The 18589-nt window shown below is 44.2% G+C and overlaps 1 protein-coding gene across 1 annotated transcript in view; it reads left to right on the forward strand.

The window, feature by feature from the left end:
* Nucleotides 1-18589, forward strand: part of GARS1 (glycyl-tRNA synthetase 1) — a 279785-nt gene that overhangs the window by 161288 nt on the left and 99908 nt on the right. Inside the window, exon 12 of the mRNA XM_069647695.1 lies at nucleotides 17449-17589. Within this exon, the coding sequence (XP_069503796.1) occupies nucleotides 17449-17589 (141 nt within the window). The remainder of the gene's footprint in view (nucleotides 1-17448; nucleotides 17590-18589) is intronic.

Raw genomic sequence — 18589 nt, forward strand, 5'->3', positions numbered from 1 at the left:
TTCAAGGTGCCTGGAATAAGAGGTATAATGTTCCAGTAGGAGGAGCAGTCCCTTTGAGAGTCTTCATATAAAACCTATTGCAAGATAACTTGATTCAACAGCCATTCTGTAATTTGTAATCAGAAAAGTGCTACACCATTAAGTCGACACAGTCCTGGGAAGTCAGAGATTCATAGTTTGAATCGTCATACGACGTATATTTATAATCGGATTTCACTATCTACATTTGGATGAGACTGTACTTGGTGTTACGAAAAAGCCTTCTCTTTTTGCATTGTTCCCATAGACTTCAATTGGGCCCCCTGCATCGATGTTATTTGATTAGGACTCTTGAGGTGAGTGAGGCCTTTTTTTAGCTCCACTCAGATGCTCACTCCTTTTGTGTAATGTGCTTTGGGTTTTAGGATACTAGTGCAGGGAGAGCCTCTATGATTTCATTTTTTCCTTTGTTTTTACACTGCAGCACAAACCACGCTTAAGTGGCGTGTTGCAGGGACATTTTATATCCCATTGACTTTTCTGGAAGTAATTATTGTAGGGAATTTTGTGATGTGTGCATTTAAATTTCTTTTATTCTGACCTTTTACTGGTGCACTAACGTGCACGTTTATCTTTATCTTGATATTTCCTTTTTGAGTATTATATACTCAAAATGGCTGCTCCTCGTGTTTTCGCTCTTTGTCTATGTGCCATCATGCTTTTGGCCTTTCTACCCATGTTGCGGTAGATGTGAGCAGATCCAGCAGTTAGTCCTATTTAAAATTGCATGAGTGGCATTCATTATTAACAAAAGAGTATTATTCTGATAGTTCCGTCTGTGCGAAGAATCTCTAGGCGACAAAGTATGCAATTGCACGGAAGGAGTGGGGAAAACAGATACATTTTCAACAGGTAAAAAGTCCTCTAGCGGATATGCTTCCTCCAGATACCATAACCCAAAACCAATAGTTACTAAAAACCCAGTTATTACAAAAAGGCAACAATACACTTTCGGGGGTCCCATTACATGCTTGATCATTGTCTCTGCTAGTGACATATTTATCTAAAAGTTCGGTACGAGCGGTAGCGGGTGCAGGCATCGTAGTCTTCAATTGAAAGAACACCAATTGTTTGTTTGCTGGCGACTCCAGTCGCGCGTCTTCTTAATGTCTTTCCCACAACCCTTAGCCAACAGAATCCTTTCGTACAGTCGGGCCAAAAGGCAGGCCCTCAAATGATTTCCTCAATCGCACCGTCAAACCGTGCCGTACGTCTATTTTCTTGGACATAAATTATATTTCACAATTTCTGGTGCAGAAGGATCGGATAGCAGTATGTTGTCACTTCCCACTGGAGGTGGCGAGTGAATGGAAATGGGATCAGAAAATGTTTGATCCGGAAGTAACACTGTTGGAGAGTGCGTAGACAAGATGGCCGTTTTGTCTGGCCTTACGAATTCTGGAACGGTCTCCGATACTCTTTTGTCAGTAGTTGCTGTTTCAGGCAAGTTGGTTACAGCAGTGGAAAGGGATTCTGTGTCTTCTGTATCATTTGGCACGGGCTGCGGTATCCGTTTGGTGTGTGTCGCGTGGTGTCATGACCACTGGCCCCAAGGTGTCAGACCTAGCCCAACATCCTTGGAAGCAGGGTCATGATCCTCATTCCAGGCACCAGCCGGCCCCCGTAGGGGCCTTTTGGACCTTGTCCTGGCGCCAGTGGCGCCAGGCTCATGCTCATAAAGGGACCCAGTCGCGGCACTGGAAGCGCCGGGCTCATATAAAAGGGATTGGTGCTTGGGTGGACTTACCTGCTGCAGACCATGCTGCCTTCCTACCTGCAGGATGAACTCTTCATCCAATCCTGCTGGGACTACTTTAACTGCTGGGTGGGGCCAGCACCACTCCCAAGAACCACATACTGGAACTCTTTTCTTACCTCTGGAGGCTGTGGAAGAAGACGCCTAAGCACTACTGAAGGCTATTTAAACCACACCCGATTGGTTTCACGTGCTTCGCGTTATTCTGCAATAGCAGCAGGACGCTCACCGTGTCGGCTCCAGCTGATCTTCTTCTTCTGCACCTGAAAACAGGACAATCTTCAACTTACCTTCCTGAAATCCAGCTCCAGCCTTCCGTGACATCTGAAAAGGAAAACGAGAACATTAGAGTAGCACGAGAAAATACCAGAGCTGCTCTTACCACCCGTCGGCGCCTTCCAAGGCCTCGTTCCGCGATTCTTCGTTCTCCAGCCATCTGCAACAACAAAGAATACAGGTTAGCGATAACTCCATGATATCTGCTTACCTGTGCCACGGTCTCCGCGAGCTCCGTTCTGCGCCATTTGTCCACACCTGTAAAATACAAGAAGGACATTATTAGAGCTCAGGACTCCATTTCTACTCACGTGCCTCAAGTGGTCCTCCGGCACGATCCTTCGGCATCAGTCTTCATCGCCGGTTGCACCGCGACCTGAAAGAAAAGGGGAAAAAGACATTTAAAAGTGCATTTAACTTCAGATGAACCTTTTGCTTGCCTGCAAAAAACTCCGGACTTTTCCACTTACCGGATCAACATACCGGACCTGCAAAGAGGCAAGATTCTGAAAGGACAATAAAAGACTCAAATAAGGCACTTACCGTTCGTGCAGCTAACGACGGTCTTGCCTTCTGGACTCTACCTCCGCAATAAAAGACTGAACTATCGTCCAGTGAAGTAACTGGCTACAGCGCCCCTGCACAGACGCAGGATGGAGAGCTTACATTTACTTACCTAAGGTGAGCATGTGCGGCCTAGGGGAGTCGTAGGAGTGTCGGGAAGGGGAAAGGGCCGAAACCCCGTCAGGCAGACGTTAACCCCTGTTTCCTCTCTGCCCGCAGACATCTCACTCTCCAGATTAAGATCACAGTAAGGAGGGGGCCCTTCCAGGGTGGTGCCAAAGACCTGCGAGTGACTCTGGAAGGTTCGGAGAACACCCAGACCAGACCGCGCCTCCGAGGGATTCAGGTGAGGGTTACACGTGGATCCAGTTCTTTCGCTCCGCTGCCCGCACAGCAGTCTGGGTGACTAGCAGGACCTGGTAGGAACCCCTCCACCGAGGTGCAAGGCAAGACGACCTCTCAAACTTTCGTGAGGATCCAGTCCCCCGGTCGTAGACTGTGACCAGGACCCTCGTACCGTACAGGTAATGCCTCTCGCACCTGGTGATAAATTGAAAACAGATTTTTAGTCAACTGGTTACAGTAATCTGAAAGAAGCACATTCTCTATACCCCGCAACAAGCAACATTTTGGCATACCCCAAATATTAGCAGGCCTCCCCATTACCACCTCAAAGGGAGAGAGCCCAGTCTTAGTTTGAGGGGTTGTTCTCATCGACAGCAACACGATCGGTAAGGCGTCCGGCCATTTTAACTTGGTGCCAGCACACGTCTTAGCGAGCTTGTTCTTTATAATGCCGTTATGCCTTTCCACTAATCCGGCACTTTGGGCATGTCTGGCCGAATGGAACCGTTTATCAATCTGTAATTCTTCACATATTTGTAGGATTACAGCAGTGATAAAGTGTGGCCCATTATCCGACCAGATGGCTCTCGGCAGCCCGAACCTAGGAAAAAACTTTCAAGAGTTTTTGCCGTGGTTATGGCTGTTGCATCTCTAACAGGGAAGGCCTCAACCCACTTACTAAATGCACAAATGACAACCAACACATATTTAAGATTGTTGCAACGTTCCATTTCAATAAAATCAAAGTGGATAACCTCAAACGGAACAGAAGGTGGAGCAAAACTTCCTCTAGGAGTCGGGGTACCTTTTCCTACACTGTGCTGCAAGCAGACCATGCACCCTTGGACAAAGCGCTCCGCAATTTTGAAAATGTTATCATTGGCTCATACACTGTGTAACATTTTAGTCAATTTACGCGCGCAGACATGGGTTGGACCATGAGCCATAATGACCATCATTGTAATATAGGCGTCGGGGAGTAACCATTTTCCTTCAACATTGTCCACCCAACACCCATCATCATCATCCAATCTTCCTGCACCCTCGACCCATTTCTTGGTCTCCTCTATAGTAGCATCTGCTTGAATGTCTTTTACAGAATCGATACTTTCACCAAAAGTGCAAACATTTATAGTTTCCCTTACAGCATACATTTCTGAACTAAAATCAGTGGTAGTTTGTTTAGTTATCTGATCAGCGAAAGCATTCCCTTTTCCTATATCTGTAACCTTTTGATGTGCTGTACATTTTATAATAGCTAACTGAACAGGGAGTGCGAGCGCTGAAAGTAATTGCACTATTATAGTGCCATGCTGTATTTTCGTGTCATGTGAGGTCAAGAACCCTCGTTCTTTCCAAAGTCTACCGAAGTTGTGAACTACCCCAAAGGCATACTGACTGTCACTATATAAATTTACTGTAAGCCCGTCAGTTCACAAGCTTGAGTTAACTCTATAATTTCTGCAGCCTGCGCGGAATTATGCATAATTCTTTTGGTTTCCACAATCGTGCTTAAAGTAGTGATGGCATAAGCAGCCGTGGATGTACCATTCGGAAGTTTAAAACAAGAGCCATCACAAAATAGCTCTCCTTCTGGGCTATTCAAAGGCGTGTCTTTTAAATCAATTCTACCTAGTATAAAGGCAATCGGGTGACGTTTCGTCACCATCAACAGTATTGCGGGACAGTTAAAAGTTCAGCTGGATTTAATACACAACACCTCTGAATTTAAATGTGGGGAGCAAACAAGATCAATTCGTATCTTGTCAATCGTGCGGAAGTGAGGTGTTGCGTTTGAGTTCTATTCAATAAAATATCTACAGAGTGAGGTACCATTAGGGTTAACGCATGACCCAGGACCATTCCCTCACTCTGTTTTACAGACGCAGCAGCAGCAGCGACAGCTCTCAAACATCTCAGCAAAGTGCATGCAACAGGATCAAGGGCGGATGAGAAATAGCCGCACAGCCTATTCTTCCCTCCATGTTCCTGCGTTAACACAGCCAAAGCACATCCATCACGTTCATGCACATACAACACGAAGGCCTTTTCATAATTTGGAGTTCCTAAAACCGGCGCCGAACACAGCGCGGTTTTGAGCAAATCAATTGCTGTCTGGTATTCCAATGTCCATGGCAATGGCAAAGAGATGCCCTTTTTTGTCAAAGCCAGGATTGGTTAAATCGTTAACGAAAAGTTAGGGATCTACAGTAAGAAGCCATACCTATCAGGGCTCTAACTTCCTTCTGTGTATTTGGGACAGACATGCCAGAAATAGTTTTTATTCGTTCAGGTGTCAACCGTCTTCCCTCCTTTGACAGGAGATAGCCTAAATAGGCGACCTCCTGACAACAATATTGGAATTCTTTGAGTGAAACTTTGTGGCCATGTTTAGCTAGATGACAAAGCAACAACATGTTGCCTTCTTTACAGGCACTTTCAGAATCCACAGCCAAGAGATCATCTACATACTGTAGTAATGTGCAATTAGTAGGCAACTCGAGAGTATCTAGCTGCTCTTTTAATGCCCTACTATAAATACTTGGACTCTCAGTGTACCCTTGTGGTGCACTAGTGAATGTGAACGAGCATCCACCTAAGGTAAACGCGAACAAATACCTACTATCCTTGTGTATGGGAATACTGAAAAACACGTTTTTGAGGTCAACAACGCTAAAGTGAGTGGCAGAAGCCGGAATCATAGTTAGTATTGTTGTAACATCAGCTACAATGGGAAATTGAGGAGCCACAATTTTGTTAATGGCACGTAAATCAATTCTAAACCGAAAGGGAATCGCATTATCACCTTTTTTGTATACTGGCAAAATCGGGCTGTTACACAAACTACCGGTAATTTCCTCAATTACTCCACGATGTACAAAATCAGTGACTATACCTTTCAAAGCCTGTTCGCCTTCAACTGAGATCTTATATTGTGGGATGCGAGGCAATTTTACTCCATGTTTCAGAATAATTTTAACAGGTTCAATTTGAAGAATGCCCACATCATTATCATCAATTGCCCATAAGAATTCCGGAATATTACTGAATTCTAGCGGTTAAGGTCGAGTCAAAAACTGAGAGGCGAGTGATTGCTGAGGTGAAACTGTTAACCGAACTCGGTCCAGGGAACAATGTATTACTGCATGCAATTCCTTCAACAAATTTAACCCCAGCAAATTCTCCCCACAGTTTGTGGTAAGTAGAAATGGACACTGCTCCGTGAAGGGACCCAGTGTTATCGGTACCGGCAAAGAGACCGGACAAACTACAGGTGTGCCTGAAAACCCTACGGAAACGTTGGACTGCCCTGACAGGAGAATATTTGTAACCCGTGAATGGTCAATGGAACATTTCTGTGCTCCCGTATCTACTAAAAATAGATGCTTCCTATTTCCCACCGCCATCTCAACGTAGGGGGCCTTTCTGATGAACGGGAATAGGCGTCGGTTCCAAAATCCTTAAACGACACTGTTAACATAAACATCGACCATCCTCACTGTCCTTCTTTCTGCTTGTGAGTGAGAGCCTGGATGCTCTAGGGCTTTGGCACCATATAAATGTCATAACATCACATTGTGCTGACTAGGCTAAGGGGGGGGCCCTTCGAGCCTATACATCAAGCTCCTCTCAAGTTCCTTTCTTGGAAGACCGCTTTCCTCGTGGCCATCACCCTTGCCAGGAGAGTGGGTGAGATCCGGGCCCTGTACTGTAAGCAGCCCTACTTGACTTTCCACAAGACGAGGGTTGTGTTGGGAGAATTCTCAGAAAGGTGCTAATTCCCTTATACCTTAGAGACCCCAGCTCTTTTTCCTGGACTTTAGGACTTTTAATTGCATTCCTAACCTGGAGAGAGTGAGACCGTTTTCCCACTCTCTCGTATTTTTCTGTGATATGGACTTCAGTGCAGTGACACAGGGAAGTCTTAGATTTCCCAAAGGTTTAAATACCGACTTTTGGTGAAACTACTGTTTCCAAGAGCAGCGTAGTGAAATTGACTTTACTTACATTTTGTAGCTTACTAGACCCAGCACACACTATCTTACAATAGGGTGCTGAAGGGGTTACTAAGTATCCCCTTTGTGTAGTTTCTCATGTAACAATGTTACCCTTTCTACAATTAATGGCTGGTGGCAGTGGTTTACTTTTTCCTAACATTGTGTGTTTTTACCACCGGCTGCAATTGCAGCTACAGTTAGACACCCATAGGTGCCCATTTTGTCAAAATGGCAGCAATTTTCTTTTTTCGCCATTTCTTGTTGGAAAGGTTCTTCTTGAGATTTACTCTGCGCGCCAAACCAGGTTTGGTCCCTTTGTTCGTTTTCTTTGGTGGGATTCACGAGTGAAGCCTGCCTCTGGCCCCAGCGTATCTGGCAGGGGCAGGAAGTGAGGGAGGTGCCCAAAACTCCCTCTGCTTAATCCCCTTTGGTTACTTGAATGAACCCAAAGGTGACTGGCCGACTAGCTGTCCTCAGACACCCTGCTTTGCGAGTAACAGCTAAGCTGCGAATGAATGGGAGAAGCCTCCATAAAAGGCGAGGCTTTTTGCTTGGAGGGCAGAGTCGGCCACTGGACAAAGGAATCCGAAGAAGAACTTGGAAGAGATGCTTGATGTAACTCCTGGACCGTTGGTTTTCTTGGTGAAGCCCTGCTACATTGCTGAAGGTCCGAATTCGCCTCGAATAGAGAAGTCCAGCAACGGATGACTTGTCCCCTTGGGTTGGTGGGACCAATCAACCCAAAGTGAACTCGTCTGGACATCCTCTTAGAGCTGGCTGTACTTCATTGCTGCTGCAGGAACCGAATTGCCTGGGAGAAGAACACCAGATTGAGTGCATCGCTTTTAAGTCGGACCCGACTCCCATGAAACAGGACTGACCAAGCCTGAGCCACCTCAACAGAGTGCTGAACCCCAGATGCTAGGAAAGTCCATTAAGGTATCTGAGAACCGCTGTGGTGCTGTTTGCGAGAGATGTGAGGAGCTGAAACTGCAAAGTGCCACTGATCTGAAGTTTGCCCATTGCTGCCGTCAACCTTCCATTCCATGACTGTGGCCCAGGAACCCAGGCTCTGCAGACCTACACAGGAACAGAAGCCGGCTGGAAGCAGTTTTCTTCTAACCAAAGGTACTGTAAAACTAAAAGGATTTACTTCTTGATGTGTAACCTTGCTAGCTCTCAGTTGAGACTGCTTGGTTGCCCTTGCACATTTGCTTGCGGCTTTTCCCCTCACAAGCTTCACAGCTTGTGGCCCTACAGTGATTTCATTTTCTACAAACATTTCTAAAACATTGTGCAAGACGTTTTACCTACCTGCAAGAAGTGCTTCAGCTCATCTAGACTTTTGCTCCACTAACATTGGCTGTCCTGGCTCCCTTTTAAGACTCTTCTGACCTCTGACTTTATTTGCCTTTTCCCCCAGATAAGGGTTAATTAACTTTGCATTGGAAGGTTTTAAAAGTACTTACCTGCTTAAGAATATTTGTTAACCATTGTTTTCTCCCTCTAAAACTTGTGCTATATGATTGCTCCCTTCTAAAGAAGGCTTATTCAACTGTCTGTTACCTTGTGTTTAAGTTTTTATTTGAATAACTGTCATTGTGAAACTCTGTGTAACAACCTTACAGCTCACATTGACCCCTCTTGAGATAAGCCTGGCTGCTCAGTCACTCTACCAACTTATGTAGTGCATGCTTATACCAAAGATTGGGTTAACTATTGCCAAGAGGGCACGGCTGGTGCAGTCTCCCACATGGTACTGCATACAATCTTGCTTAACACTGACGGACCCCTCATTCATGCCCATGGTTCCGTCGGAATTTCATGTCAACTAACCCTTGGTGTTGCCTGTGTTTTTTTTCCAGTGCCTTCGTCGCTGGCTGAAAGGACTTTGCACTCGCTGGATGTGGCTCCAGCGCTGAAGTTTTATGTGGCCCGCACAAAAGTTTCCAGAAGGCTTCTCAGCTTTTTGAACTTTTAGTCCCGTCAACCATGGGAAGGCCTTGTCCAAGGCTTCCATCTCCAGGTGGCTCTCTGGCTGCATCACTCATCGTCACTGGTTGGCTGACCGCTGCCTAGCCGTCCGAGAGCCCATTCTACCAGAGTGATTGCTACTACGACAGCATTCCTGTCTGGTGTGCCCATGCTGGACATCTGGAGTACTGCTACGTGGAGGTCTACGCACACCTTCACAAAATTCTACTACGTCGACTTGGATTACAGAGTCAGCCAAGCAGTGCTACGCAACCTGTTCGATTGAAGGTGAGCCTGGTGAGGAGGTAAGAGTAATTTCTTCTGTTGAGTCTTGCCACCTCCCGTGGTTGTGTATGCATGTACTGCTTTGCATTCTTCATTCATGAGCATGTGAATCCATGCCAGACCCCATGCTGTAGAAGGAACAAGTTACTTACCTGTAACAGTTGTTCTCCAGCATGGGTCTGGCATGGATTCAAATGCGAACCCTCCCTTCTTCCCCTCTGCGGCTCTTCTTGGTCATACTGCCCCTTTACGTGCTACCAAATCTGAAGCTGGCTGCCAGAGGAGGAGCTTAGGGAGAGGGCAGTCATTGGCTGAGGGCAGTATGACCCAGAGATCACTGATTGGTTTATAGGAGAAAGACAGTTTATAAACGGAAGTGAAACTGATGGTTTCTTTTACTGCGGATTCCCGGCCTGACAGGGAATAATCGTCCAAATCCATGCCAGACCCATGCTGGAGAACGACAGTTACAGGTAAGTAACTCGTTCCATGTGATATTGAGGTTGTTCTGTTATTTATTAAGTAAATATTGGAGTCAGTGAGGCAGCGTCTTTGCAAAAATGTAGGTGGGTATATATGTTTCACTTTGTAATGAGGATATATTTGCAAATTCGAACCACTCTAATATGCATTTACCTAAGGTATGATGAAACATTGGGTTCATTACTCCACTTCCCCAAATTTCTAAAGAGATTACTCTTTTAAGTGGAATACAACCGAAAAGGTAATTGCCGTTTCGGCGTCTCATTGGCTATAGTGCTACTTTGACTAATTAGCCATCAGTAAACCTGTAGAAATGGTGCCGTTATTCACGCTGCTGCGACAATACTGAAGCTTCAGAATTGTCATAAAGACAATTTATTGTAAATGACCCACCCAGATGGCGATAGTATTTAAAGCTTGCATCACAGGTGGTTTAACTTCTTTGCCGGTCACGGAAGGCAGAATCCTTATGCAGGAGAAAAGGGTTGTAGTTAAGGTAAGATTGTAGTGGTCTAACAATGTTTGCTAGATTGTGTGAGTTGTGGTGGAGTCACTGTAGGACTCTTATATCTATTTACAGGCAGTTTTTTTTACTACATTTAAGAGTGCTGCATATATCCTTGGCGTTTGAAGATAAGATACTTTCTTTATAGTTTTCAACACTTGATAGTGAATGTCCAGATGAATTCTCTGGAAATAATCAAATACTCTACCTTTGGGTAATTTGTTGTACTCCGGATTTACTTTATGTAGCCATGCAACAATTCTGAAAGAAACATTTGGGTTACTATAGTTACTATATACACTAAGGAATACTTATATCCACATTATCAATTAGTAGGATCTAATCTCTGATCTATTGGAAAGATATATTAAATAAGATAGACACAAATTATTCTATCAATATGTAGGATATTTAAATGGATACATTTCCATGATGAAGAATACGCGATATTCATAATTCATTAGATAAACACAGCAGAATCCATTTAGATTGGTGAAAAGGCACATCAATACAGCAATGTTCATAAGTGATGCATTGACTCTATTAAGTTATCCCTAAATTGGAGATTATTTGAAAAAGGTTTGGCAAATTGGTCTATACACAACAAAATTATATGAACACTTCTGTAATGGGATTGAAAATAATTCATATTAATAAGTATGTTTTGGTTCAAGAATTAGGATTTTGAGTGATGTGTGATCGTTGAAATATTGTCCTAACTTTGATAGAATAATTGCGTAGAAATTGATTTTATTGGACCAGAATGGATTTTTATGATGGTGATGGGAGTGCGGGAGAATAAACTCCTGTTTGGCAGTTGAAGGGTAATGTGTTTAAGGTAGTTTGTGTAGCAAGGCACAATTTGTCTCCCAGCAACAATAATTGACTCACAACACTAGCTCTTTTAAAGGTTTCAAAATCATTTTATGAGTGCACCTTGATATACTTTAAATTTGATTCTTTGAGAAGGTGTCAGGTTGTGGAATGGTGGTCCGTTGTGGTGTTGGAAGGTCCCAGCTCTCTGTTCTGCAGGAGTAGATGATGAGCTCTCCAGAACCCCCAGCCTGGCCCACCCAACAATCTTTAGATCACTAATGCCGAGTTGCCCAACCGGGGTAAAGGAGAAGTGGATAAAATAACAAACGCAGGCTCCTGTCGACTGCCCTCTGTCTTCAGATTCTGACGCCTCCTCGATATCTGTAATTTACCACATCTAGGATTATTCAATTCTCTGCATAACTCCTCATTCTTATGTTTACTGTTCTCTTCCCTGAATTGCCTGTAAACTTCCACCAAAAGCTTGGAGGTTCTAGCTTCTGGGTTCTGTCTTGACATTAAATATACATTACATTTCTCTACTGCTGGTACTGACACCCTGTGCCTTTGAACTCTTCCTCAAACTTTTGACTGTATTTTACGTGTTCACAAAAGATCACCACTGGTTTGACTGTGCCTTTGAACACTTTCTCAGCTCTGATCTGTATTCCTTAATTGATGAGAAACCATTTGCTTTTAAATAGTCTTTTTCAGAAACACTTTTGTAATATTAATGTTCATGTCTTCTTTCAGACAAAATGCGTATAAAACTACTTGAACTGGTATTAATTCAACTGCTGGAAGCTTTTCCTTGCACATGACCTGCCCTAGCAGGGATTTTGTGCTGATTTTCCTGTTTCTTTAATCTCAAAGCTTCTCTCACATTGCACGATATAGTAAACTTTTTGAATTGGCGCCGGGGGCAAACTAACTTTACTTTCGATTTCAACTGCTTTACTCTTAACAGCGAGACGGTGCTTTGAGTAATGCTTGCCTGTCACAGCTTCTCCTGTTTCACTGCGCTGCCGGCTGTGACGAATTTCTGACAAGATTTTCTTTCCTGATTACGCACCCGACACGGCTCGCGCGTTTACAGGACCTTTCCTCTAATAGTCACCACAGCTCTTCAAAGGTACTCGCGTTCTGAAAACAATGCTTCCTTACTCTTGCTGCAAGCGCACTACTGCTGTACATGTGTGCAACTTTAAAGAAACTTTAAAGTTGAATAAATATCGAATTTTACTTTTAACTGGTTTAACAACTTCGTATTGCAGATGAAATCTTTCAATAGAGCACAAAAGTTCTGACTGAACATATTACTACATTTAAACTCTCACGTGTGTCATTCACTTAAGCGTGTCATCAAATGCTACCCGTGGGAAGCTTGCACTTACCTGAAGTTCTATATTGGCTGTGTAGTGCTGGTGCTGAATATTCCCCTTGACTGTTGGCACATTCCGTCTTTCTTTGGTTTAAACTACTTATTCTCAGAAACTCTGGGTAGCTGTGACCTTCTCTCTTCTTGGTTGGACTGAAAGAAAGTTTAGAACCTTATTTAAGATTCCAAACTACCTCACATAGATCCTTGGACAATCGATGGTGACTGGAGTTCACTCTTGAATTTGGACTACTCTAGCTTCCTACAATGCAGAGTTAAGGAAAAGAAAGAAATACCAAGCTCCTAGACTCAAATACATACTTAATTCCCAACATTACTCCTCGGCTTCTGACTAGCTTTGTGTACCCAGACCCTCCTTTTGGGGAACTTGTACAATGGCAACCTGACAGGTGGTCTGTTGTAGTCTGTTTGCTTTCTCAGGGTTGTGGATAGGTCTCTATCCTGGTGTGTTGAATTGTCAGGTTTTTAACCATTTCTAAAATGTTAGATGGTCTTCTGTTGTTTGTATTTATATTTGGATTGAGTGCCACAGTTTTGTTGATGGGAGAACGCAGTACCTCCCTACTCTCATAGTGCCTTGATTATATAAGTATGTCACTGTTTGATCTTAATGTCCTTCGTGAGTGCAAAGGGGTAATTTTTGGTTGGAGGAATTCAGTTCCCTGTCCATGCAGTGCTTTGAGTGAGTGCTTTGAAGTGGATTCTTATTTTCCCCACTGGTTACCAGTGTAGGTTTCTTAGTGCTTGGATTATATGTTCCCTCCTGTTTATCCTTAGAAGTCTTGCCGCCATGTTTTGGATGTGTTTGCTTTTTTGGTGCGGTAGTTGGACATTCCTAAGGATTGACTGTTTTTGACTGTATCAGTAAGATTATGGTGAGGGTTCAGTGTAGGAAACTTGGGCATGGATGATGACTCTAAATGAGCATTGTTCAAGCATTTTCATACTATTGCTTTGACCTGTGGGTCCATTGCCCACGAGTATTCACTGATTGTTATTACTATTCATGTTTCTGGTCTTCTTTCCATTTTCAGAGGCCATGGGAAGGAAGTCTGCGGTTCAATTTCTTGGTGTTCTGGCCTGTTCTACTCCCCTGGGTCTCCTCTAAGGTCTGAGGTGGTTGAATTGGGAGAGGGTCTGTTGAAGACTTTCCTTTAACTTGTATTAACTTTTGGAACATTTACAAGCCAGCACTTGCACAACTTCCTCGAGGACTCCTGAATAGAGTTTTATTGGAATCTGTGACCAAAGGCACTGGGACTCTACTATTCTAGCTAGGGAAGGACTTTTTAAGGTTAGTATCTTATATATAAGGTTGCGTATGGTATTTGCTCCTTTGAACCTAATTTAGTTCTGGAAGTATTACTTACTTATCTGGATCTGGTTTTCTTTTGACTTGCTCTGCTAAACTTGCAGTACTTTGAAATGTACGTTTTAATTGTATTTACAAGTAAAGTACCAGTACTCTTAGTAGAATACATTAAGGTGACTGTGCATATGCTAGTGAATGTTTTAGTGTTACCTGTGGTTTTTCATTGACAATGGTTTTGTTCTAAGGCCTCAAATAAATACTTGTATTTTTATACAGACTGCCTCACTGAAATTATTAAGAGTACTCTGTGTGCTTAACTGAAACCTTCACTACTCGAACGCTCTCCTAAATGTAAGCCTGGCTGCTCATTCACACTACCCGTATAGTTTGGCTAGACCTTTGTGTTTGTCACTGTTCATCAGATTAGGGTGGCCTGTCCGAATCTGTACATAGGGCTGATTCCGAAAATTCATCTCAAGTCATCCAGAGGTTTATCTCATTGAGGGATTTATTTTAGTCCGAGCCTAGTAGTCCTCTTGAAAATGAGTTGTCATCTACATACAAGCTAGTCTGTAGTTTTTAAACATTAGTTTCTTTGATATTGATGTTTTATTTCTGTTGCGCTCCTACACAAGGGTTTAAGAGCGCGACAAGGCAGGGGGGGGGGAACAGGGGAGAACAAAACAATGATCTTACTAGGCCCAGTGACATTGAGAACATGCAAGTGCATCCGAGAGGGGGAGGGGAAAAGGGCATGGAAGGGGGAGAAGTGGAAAGTGCAGAGCATAGGAGAAACGGATACATAATAATAAATAAATAATGAATGCAGCCAACAGTGGAAGTGCAGCCAGCAATTGGCAAGTGCCGGGTTTAAGGCAGCAGACAGGGTAGGTCTGATAAGTGCAGGAAGAAAAAGGGAGTTGGGGCTGTATGGGTACAGGTACAGACCCTAGTGCAAGTAGTGGCCTGGAGGCAGTGCGGCAGGATGTGAGGGTGAGCAGGTACCTGGGCCCGGAGGACAGAGGGTGTACAGGTGCACGGTGCCAAGAGAACAGATCAGCAGGGGAGAGGGGAGCGAATGCAGAAGCCAATGAGTAAGGTCTTGAGGTGCTTCCGGAACCGGAGATGGTTCTCCTCAGGTTTTAGAGTGGCAGGGAGGCTGTTCCAGAGGGAGGCCCCAGCCGAAGACCGAGATCTACCCCCAGATCGTTTCTTTGAAAAACGACTGACCCTGAGGGAGTTAGAGATAGAGGAGTGAAGAGCTCGACAGGGGAGGTATTTGTGGAGGGATAGCTGAAGGTCTTTTGGACCTTCAGGGGAGACCATGTATATGTCACGATCCATGCCCCTGACCCCCTCAGGTATAACAGCCCCCTGGCAGCAGTGGGGCTAAGGCCCTTCACACTGGCCTCAAGGGCGCCTTTGGCGCTAGGCTCATTATCAGGAATAAAGCAACACAAGTTTTGGACCTTAATCCAACATGGAGGCCTATTACACAGCTCAGTTCTTTAGAACCAAGCCATGCGATCTAGTGTTTTGGGTGTGGCTGGGCCTGGAACTACTTTACCTGAGCTATTTAAACCACACCCAAACAGCAGAACACGCTTCGCATTATGCCCACTGTGTTCAGCTCCTGCTCATTTGCTTCTCCAGCGGCCCGATCTTGAGGCCTCGATCCGGCTTCCATTTCTAACCTGGAAGAACAAGAACAGCATTAGCGAGCAAGAACACTTACCTGTGAGTAACCAGTCCTGAAACATCGCTGCAACCTGTACAAAGAAGGGAAGAGAACACAGGTTAGCAATTAACACTAACAAACAGCGCAGCGCTCCTCACACCAATAACTCAGTGGTTTTCACCATCCGGCGCGACAACTCCGAAAATCGCAATCATCCCAGAGAAAACAAAGTTGGACATTGTTGGGGAACAGCGTAGTGGAGCAAAGATGCTAAGAAGACAGAGACAATGAAGGAAAAGGAAGAGACAGAATAAAGACTGAAAAGACATGACTCACCTGGAACACAGCAAGCAGAGTTGGAGTCACAGCCGGTCTGGACCCGACATAAGGGCAAACGGACCAGTGAAGCAACTATGTCCATGGAACGCCTGCATCGACCACACGCCCCTGCACAGATACGCAGGATGGAGAGTTCAACGCACAAAAACCGAAGGTGAGCAATAACCCCAAGGGAGGGGATTTGGACCAGATGGGAGTCCACCCATCACAGTACCAGTATCCTAACCCTCCATTCTCTTGTTGTAGGCGCTACCCAAGGTCTGGCGCGTAACGAAGCAGAGTGGTCCGGGATAGCGCTTCGACGTCCATCCAGTATCGTGTGGCGCCTCCGTGGATACCAGGTGAGCGTAAAAATATATTGAAGAGGTGTTTAATAGACTTGATCCTTGTGGGGTGCTACAATTGGTGGTTCTGGTAGTTAAGGTGAAAATAGGTAAGTAAGTTGTTTCAGTTTGGTCTGTGAGGAAGGATTTTAACCAATGATGTGCAGAGTTGTGTATGCCGGATTCCTGCAGTCCCTTGATCGGGGTTGTGTGTATGATTGTGTTGAAGCTGCTGATATGCACAGTAGAATAGGGGCAGATGGTATGTTGTCTGCATTCATCTTTATACTCCTTTTTTTTGATGGCTGAAAGGTTTCGAAATAAAGTCTCCCCTGCCTCACTTTGCTGTTATTTCTTCCCATGATGTCATTCCTTTTTGGCTCCATTCTCCTCCCCCCAATTAATATAAATTGCAATAAACTATGGACACCAAAATTGACTTAGCCAATGCTTGTTAATGTGTGTTACTTGCTAATTAACGCTGTAATATCTTCAATTTAGATATCTGCTCATCCTGGTCATGAACTACTGTTTAGATTTTAATGTAATCGCTGGTCTCTCAGAAGCTGACTAGGTTCACGACCAGTACTAACTTGGGAAAGTTGACTTTTGGGAGAACCATATTTTCAGCTTGCATTTGAATAAGTATGTGGTGGGTCCCTGGTGTCTCCCATGCATTGCAGTGAAGGATTTTGTGTTGCTCACCCCACTGCAGGGATTGAAATACGTATTTGTGGAGTAGCAGCTTAAAGCAACTCCAGCATATCTGCCATCACCCAGCCACCATGAGCTACCACTGAGAAATGAGTTGCAAATGAACTGCCAAACGGAAGGCATTGTGTAAACCTGTGTCCATTGTATATGACCCATTATGGTTTACCAGTCTTCTAGAGGTGTCCAAATGCTCTTAAGACTGACACATTTCCAAACACTAGAGTTTAATGTCACATATGTATGGCACCACTGGTGTTGTGGGATCGCTATTCAGCTCCTGCTTGTAGTACAAACAAGTCGGTTTATCATGGGGAAAAAGGGCTCCTTGCAATTTCGAAACCTTGGACTGAAAATCTGCAGTCACCATTCCATAGGCATCTTAATGGGGTGGGGGAGGATTGTATGGCTGTGTACAATTTCTCTTTGGATCGGCATGTCTTGGAAGTGCAGTGCATTACAAATTATTAATCTAAATCTGTGCCTCAAGCAAGACTTTGTGAACTAGGATAATTTTCAAATTGTCTTTTCTCCACACTTTAAAATGTCTTGCGTTTGCTGATTATTACTTCAGTAATATTGGTAATACCACAGTGTGTGATTGCCTTTGGGGTTTGTAAATTTCTTAACTCCTGCATACAAAACAGTGAATGTTGTGCAATTTGATGCAAATAAGGGTGCGATTGGCAAGGCCTACAAGAAGGATGCCAGGCTGGCCTTGGAATACCTCGCCATCTGCGACGAGTGTTACATCACAGAAATGGAAAAGCTGCTCAATGAGAAAGGGTAAGGAGGAAGATTTCTTTGTTTATGATTTAGGCAGAGTTATCGGATGAATTCCCCATCCTGCTACAGTTAATGTCTTCTATTTAATAGTGCTGTATTGTCGTTTTGGTTCATTTAAATCGGACAAATTGGTTCAAAGGACCAATTCATAATGGTTTGTACTAGAAAATCTTGTATCCTGGTGACCACATGGTCACTCCTCCATAGTTGTTTGAGCAATTACACTGTTTGATTTCTACAATTTGCAGGAAAACTGACATTGGGTTATGTTTTATTGGTCATGATGAATGAGTAAGATGTGCTGGTAAAAATTGAGCTATCTGCCTCACACTATTCTAATTTTTGGTGTTTATCTTTATTATGTTCAAATGGTTTATTAAATATGCTTGCCAATCCTTTCCTTTTCAGTGATTTTTCTCAGATGCTCAAACAGACTTTCATTCCCCCACATCTCAATCTAATTCAAACCCAGAGAGCCTTGCAAACGGCAGGATGACCTTTTGGCTGCCCTTGTGTTAAAAATCCTTTAATCAATAGTAGCAACATAAGAAATATGCATTTAAAACTGCTTTTCGAGTGGATTGTGTCCTCCAACATATTCCTCATTTTAGATGTATCCCATCCAGCTTTGCTGCTCTCGGCAAAAATTTTTGGCAGAGGGCGCTGTGCGTCGATGTCGAGTCGATGGTCCCTCGAAGGCCTCCGTTGAGGGTGACGTCATCGGGTGTATAAGTAGCACGCACGGCGCCCCTTGGCCTCAGTTCCATTTTTCCGCAGTTACGTTGCTTCGGACATTCAGCGCGCCTCGAGTTCTGTCAAGAAATATAATATAATGAGAAGTAATTATGTCCTCGTCATCGACGCCGACCACGACCCCGAGATCGGGTTTTAAGAAATGCAAGTCGTGCGGCTCAAAAATGCCGATCACGGACCCGCGCCGCAAGTGTTTGTGATGTCTCTGGGAAGGCCACGACATGGAGGCCTGTTCAAAGTGTCTGGC

Source organism: Ambystoma mexicanum, chromosome 2q (genome assembly GCF_040938575.1).
Source record: "Ambystoma mexicanum isolate Mex_15411 chromosome 2q, UKY_AmexF1_1, whole genome shotgun sequence".
Lineage (NCBI taxonomy): Eukaryota > Metazoa > Chordata > Amphibia > Caudata > Ambystomatidae > Ambystoma > Ambystoma mexicanum.